The sequence below is a fragment of the Notamacropus eugenii genome, chromosome 1 (genome assembly GCF_028372415.1).
Source record: "Notamacropus eugenii isolate mMacEug1 chromosome 1, mMacEug1.pri_v2, whole genome shotgun sequence".
Classification (NCBI taxonomy): domain Eukaryota; kingdom Metazoa; phylum Chordata; class Mammalia; order Diprotodontia; family Macropodidae; genus Notamacropus; species Notamacropus eugenii.
In genome coordinates, this window is record NC_092872.1 from 56,272,110 (window position 1) to 56,278,651 (window position 6,542).

General features: G+C 47.3%; 1 protein-coding gene across 1 annotated transcript; it reads left to right on the forward strand.

The window, feature by feature from the left end:
* The first annotated feature begins 1,719 nt into the window (after positions 1-1,719).
* LOC140500141 (testisin-like) lies at positions 1,720-5,803 on the forward strand. Its single transcript, XM_072602459.1, has 5 exons — positions 1,720-2,009; positions 2,175-2,337; positions 2,960-3,240; positions 4,926-5,089; positions 5,248-5,803. Exons 1-5 carry the CDS (start codon positions 1,781-1,783, stop codon positions 5,476-5,478), a joined length of 1,068 nt encoding a protein of 355 aa, XP_072458560.1. The 5' UTR covers positions 1,720-1,780; the 3' UTR covers positions 5,479-5,803.
* Positions 5,804-6,542: the final 739 nt, after the last annotated feature.

A 6,542-nucleotide genomic window follows, 5' to 3' on the forward strand; every position in this document is an offset into this window, starting at 1 on the left:
AGAGCTGAAAAGAAAATTTGACTTTCAAACACAAGAATCAAGAGAAGCATGAAAAGGTAAACAGGGAAGAGAAATCATAAGGGACTTACTAAAGTTGAACTGTTTACATTCCTACATGGAAAGATAACATTTGTAACTCTTGAAACTTTTTTCAGTATCTGGGTAGTTGGTGGGATTATACACACACACACACACACACACACGCACACACACACACACATAGAGAGAGAGAGATAGACAGAGACAGAGAGACAGAGAGCACAGGGAGAGTTGAATAGGAAGGGATGATATCTAAAAAAATAAAATTAAGGGGTGAGAGACGAATATATTGGGAAGAGAAAGGGAGAAATGGAATGGGGCAAATTATCTCTCATAAAAGAGGCAAGAAAAAGACTTTTCAATGGATGGAAAAGGGGGAAGTGAAAGGGAAAATGTGAAGCTTACTCTCATCACATTTGACTCAAGGAAGGAATAAAATGCACGCTCATTTTGGTATGAAAACCTATCTTACAATACAGGAAAGTGGGGGAGAAGGGGATAAGCAGGGTGGGGGGTGATGGAAGGGAGGGCAATGGGAGGAGGGAGCAATTAGAAGTCAAGACTCTTGGGGAGGGACAAGGTCAAAAGAGAGAACAGAATAAAGGGGGGGCAGGATAGGATTGGAGGGAAATATAGTTAGTCTTACACAATATGACTATTATGGGAGTCATTTGCTTAACTACACATATATAGCCTATATTGAATTGCTTGCCTTCCCAATGGGGATGGATGTGGAGGGAGGGAGGAAGAGAAGTTGGAACTCAAAGTTTTAGGAGCAACAGTTGAGTACTGTTCTTACATACAACATAAGAAATACAAGTAATGGGGTATAGAAATTTATCTTCCCAACAAGACAAAAGAGAAGAAAGGGATAAGGGAAGGAAGGGATGTTAGAAGGGAGGGCAGATTGGTGGAAGGGGTAATCAGAATGCTAGGTGTTTTGGGGTTGGTGGAGGGGAGAGACGGGGAAAAAATTTGGAACTCAAAATTTTGTGGAAATGAATGTTGAAAACTTAAAATAAATAAAAAGAATATGAACACCAGTCTTTCTCTATAGCCTACTCCAGACTTTCCAGGATGACAAGCCCCTTATCTGCTGCTATCATCAGATCTTATCATACCCAGTTCCAGAGCTCCCCCAGGCTTCCTAGGATAGAACTGGACAGCTGATTTTGTGTCTGGACTCAGAAAAACATGAATTCAAATCCTGCCTCCAGACACTTACTAGTTGTGTGACCCTGAGCAAATCCCTTATCCCGTGTTTTCCTCTTTCTCTTGTTTTTATCATAAGGTTCCCGCAGCCCAATGGGCTCCGCTGACTTTGTGGATCTGGGGCCGTTTTCAGGGTGGGCAAGCCTGATGTCCTGCTGACTGCCCTGGGACTTGGAGAGAGTCTTTTGCCCCCCCCTCCAGAGTGGCAGGGCACCTCCTGGTCCCTCTTACAACGACAGTGGTCTCAGAAGTGCTTTATATGCACATTCCTTGCACTAGTCACTGTGGGGCCAGTGGGGGGGCAGTGGGGGCCAGTGGGGCAACAAGGCTGACCCAGGCTGGGGAACCTGGGGTTCCCCACTGAAGTCACTAGGCGAGAGCTGCGTCCTCCTGACCAGTGGGCGGCTGCTCCTCAATTCCACCTCCGGCGGGAGGTCCCGGGAGCCAGTCGGAGCGGGGAACCACCCGCCGCTGCTAGGGGGCGCCAGGCCGGGCAGAGTCACCCAGCCCCCAGCCCCAGGGAGAGGCCATGCGCTGGGTCGGCCCCGTGCTCCTGCTGCCCCTGCTGCTGGGGGCCCAGGAGTACCCAGGTGGGAAAGGGGTCAGGCCACGGCGGGTAGAGGGGGAGGGGGGACCAAGAGGGTCCCAGCCAGCCCCCAGCCCACCCTGCTGCCTCCTTCCCCCGGGGCTCCAGGAGGTGAAATTAAAGAAAGAGAAGATGGCAGCTGTAGACCCAGACCCCGAGGTGATCGACACCGGTGGGTACCTCTGGGAAGGAAGAGGGCCGGGCGGGCCAAAGGCTGGGGGCGGGGCCTGGGGGAGGGGCGCGTGGGGCGGGGCCTTGGGGGGGGCCGGGGTGGGGGAGGGGGGCCTGGACTGACCTCCGAATCTCCCCGCTCTCCCTTACGGCTTGCTTTTCCAAGTCTGCGGGCAGCCCGAGGACTCAGGGCGAATCATCGGGGGCCAAGGTAGCTCTATCACCAGGTGGCCTTGGCAGGCCAGCCTCCAGTACAAGAGCTCCCACCTGTGCGCGGGCAGCCTCATCCACCCATCCTGGGTGCTGACAGCCGCTCACTGCATCCACAGGTGAGTCCCCCCTTCTGAGCCGGATCTAGAGCGGCCCGAGGGGCCAGGGCAGGTCTGTCCTCAGGCAAGACCCAGGAGTTGATGGCCAGGGGGGAGGGAGGGAGGAGAGATAGAACCAGCAAGTTACCCAGAGGGCCAGGACCCCCATTCCCTGGGGTGGGGGTGGAAAGGATCTACAGCTAGTAAATGCCAGAGATGGATTAGAACTCAGGACATCCAACTCCATATTTAGCACACTGTATAAGGTATACTTTCAGGCATTATGACAGGCCGGTAGATTAGAAATCTGGGGTAGGGGCCTACTAAGTATCCCTCAAAATTCAGGGTTACCAGCTCTACCAAAGCAGAAGACCAGCCCTTCTTACATTAAAAAGCTCCTGAGCTGTGGCAGTCCCCACTGCATCAGTGCTTAGAGTTCTCTCCAAGACTCCATGATCCTTGTGACCCCTCAGGCAAATTACTTAACCACTCTGGCCTTCAGTTCACTCCTCTGTAAAATCAGAGACATAAACTAAATTATTTCCACTAACCTTTCTAGTTCTTAATCCTGTGAGTTTATGTACCTCAGACCCAGTGACCCTGGGCCATCATGATATCTATTCTCTCCCTTTTCCTCCTTTAGGAAAAGAATTACCAGACAATGGAAGATTCTTCTAGGCTCAACTTCTGTCTTCCCATCACTATTCAACTTCCATCGTTTCAAACGTTATTCTGCGACAAAGATCATCTTTCATCCCGCCTTTGATGGTAAACCACCCAAGGACATCGCCTTGGTAAAGCTGAGATCACCAGTTCGTTTCAAGACAACCATTCAACCCATCTGCATGCCACCCTCCATGACCTTCTTTGAGAATGTGACCATGTGCTGGGCAACCGGCTGGGGAGAAATCAGCGAAGACATAAGTGAGGATGGTTACAGGGATTCTTATACTGGGTAACCCCCACTCCTAGCCATCCACAGCAGAGGTAGCTCTTCTCTCTCCCAAGTCAAACCATCCACTTTATACTCTCTACAAAGGAAATACTTGTTTAAATTTCTTATTGACACAATCTTTTGCTTTGCTGTCTTTGGCCCTTTGTTGATATGCTTGGTTTTATTTTCTTTCCTCTTATTCCTAATAGTAATAATGCCTCACATTTGTACAGCATGTTACAGTCTTCATGACTCATCTCTTTAGAAGCTTCAGTTAGTAGGTGACACAGGTATGATCAGGTGAGACAAGTATGATCAGATGAGACAGATGAGCAAACTGAGGTTGACATATCAAATAGCTTATACCTAGGGTTCTGGGCCACCAGGCGGTGCAATGAGCAGAACATTGGGCCTGGCATCAGGAAGACCTGAGTTCAAATCCAGTCTCAGATACTTACTAGCTCTGTGACTCTAGGCAAGTCACTTAACCCTGTTTGCCTCAGTTTCTTCATCTGTGAAGTGAGCTGGAGAAGGAAATGGCAAACCACTCTTGTATCTTCGCCAAGAAAACCCCCAAAAGAGATCATGGTCAGAAGTGTCAGAAAACTCAAGAGAAAGAGTTCAGTTTTCTTCAGGTTGTTACTATAGAGTAAAGAATCTAGAAGGAAATCCTTCTTTTTCCCAGAACCCAGGGAAACTTGGAGACTCTGGATGACTCAATAAAAGGGAGAATGGGATGCTTTTCCAACATCCTTTGAGTACAGATGGAATATATTATTTTGTTATCCAATCATTTTGCTAAATCTCCAACAGTTTGCAAGGTACCTGGGAGGTGGACAGGGGGGCGGGGAGAAGGACATAAGACATGGAAGAGATAGTCTCTGACTTCAGGAAACTTCTCATCTCCCTGGGGAGCCAAGACTCAAGCACATGAAAATTTAAAATAGCAAAAGCAAACAACATGTAATAATTACCCACGATGGAATCCTGAGGGAAAGTTATCAGAAGAGATTATTGAGGGCAGAGGCAGCCAGGGTGAACTCCTGAGCCAGGGAGGCAACTTAAGGATAGGCAGAATTTCAGTGAATGGAGAGGAAAGAGAAGGACATTTCAGGCAAGAGAAACAACAGCATTGAACAGCATTTCAGAAAACAGAACATGAATGACATGCAAAGAGAATGTGGGAAAATGGGCTTGATTGGCAGGATGACTTCATGCCTCAGCAGTGGCCTGATATAAAGCTACAAAGGCCAAGGAGAAGACCTAAGACTTACTGCTATCCTCTATCTTCCCTCTTTGGTCAGAAGTGCTATGAATTCCCAGCAATTCTGAAGAGACGACATTCAGCTCAGTGGAAGGAAGGACAAATACATACATACATATATACATACACATATACATACTGTGTGTATATACACATATATGTACATGTACATACATATACACGTGTGTGTGTATATATTCTAGCCCTCCATCTAAATGAAGATGTCTGCCCAGTGTTTTGAATTAGGAGGCCATATTAGCCTCCAGTGAATATCCCCTTCAAAGATTTGACCCCCCCACTTTCTCGGTTCACTGACCCAGAGCAGGCCATCTTCATACTTGTTAGATTCAGGGGCTGTTCTTTGTCCCTCACTCCAAATATAACCTTCTTTTTTCTTTCCTAAATCCCCAGAAGTGAAGAAACCGTGGCTCTTACAGGAGGTGGAAGTACCTCTCATTGACCAAAACACGTGTAGCCGCTACTTCCACAAGGCACTACCTCATGTTCAAAAGCCTATGATATTTGATGACATGATATGTGCTGGGTATCCAGAAGGCGGGAAGGATACCTGCCAGGTAAAGTAGCCAGCCATAATGGACACTGTTATTCTTTATTTCCTCTTCAGGTCCCTCCTTTGGACTCAGAAGTCCCCTATTGCCCTTTACATCGGAGCTCTATCCCGTATGGTTCTAACCACCCTTTTACCAGGCTGACTCCATCTGTATTTCTCCAGGGTGACTCCGGGGGACCTTTGTCATGTAAAGTCAACGGGATCTGGTACCAGGCAGGGATTGTGAGCTGGGGAATAGGTTGTGGCCGCCCCTACCTTCCTGGTGTCTTTACCAATGTCAGTATCTACAGCCGCTGGATCCAAAAAGTAATTCAGTCCAAAAGCTCCACTCAGTTTCCAGCTGATTCCCTCCCTCTCCTCCTCCTCCTCCTTCGCCCTCTCCTGCTGTACTAATCCAGGCTCCTTGAGACTACTCCTCATGAACTCTGTTTAAGAATAAGCAAATCTCTCCAGGATACCATTTAAGAGCTGGAATGTGGATCCCAGGATGTTCCCCAGGGCTGGGCACTTGAGCAAAGACCTTACTTACTCTACTAAAAAGATCTTTAAGAGATATTTGAAGATTTTCAGCTCCGTGGCAAAGGAGACTGAGTTCTAAGTGTGGGAACGGAGTGGGGATGGAGTCAGGGAAACTATCCATCCCTCTGTCATTCCATGTGCTTGCCAAATAAAGTCAATAAAGATTGACTGTTTCAATAAAGAATTTTTTTCATGGTAATAATAATATTTCCAGCAATTCATGTCTTTGGGTTAGGCCTAGAAAGCATAACCAAATGTTAGAGAATAACTCTAACAAATAAAAGGTAATGAAAGCTTCATTTCCAGAACCCAAACTCTAGCTTCCTAGGTCTTGCTCCAGTTTAAGAATTGAGTGCCCCGCCTCAGGCTCTTCCTGTCTCTCACTATACCCCTCTGGGATAAGAAATTCCTTTAGGTCTAAAACAGGAAGGAATGCCTTGGTTCCCCAAGGCAGATAAGCCACCATCATCCATCCCCTGCTAATCCAAGCTTCTCATACGTATATACGTTGGACCTTGTTTCTCATTCCTCTCCTTTCACTTCCAAATAGTCGTCTAAGGGGTTGTTTCCAAAAGCCTCAGTTCCTCTCTCCACTTCTACCCAATTGTGCCCCCCAGAAGACAGATCAAAATGGAGGCCTTCTGAGTGAAGAAACTAAATAGCTTATAGAAGATGGGACAAGGGATATAGCATGCAAGCACAAGATGATGAAATTTGAAGGAGGATATATGGGTATTTGTTGGAAGAGGAAATCTAATGGCTTGTGAGAGGAAAAGTAGGGGGAGAGGGAGAAGAGGGTATCAGATGGGGTGGACAAAGAAGAAAGGAAAGCCATGAAATTTAAGCATCATTGTATGATATCTGGAGCCAAGGTTAGGAATTAGTCTGTAGCTCAGTCAGCTGTCAGCCTGGTTTTGGAGATGAATAGTGAGTGTATA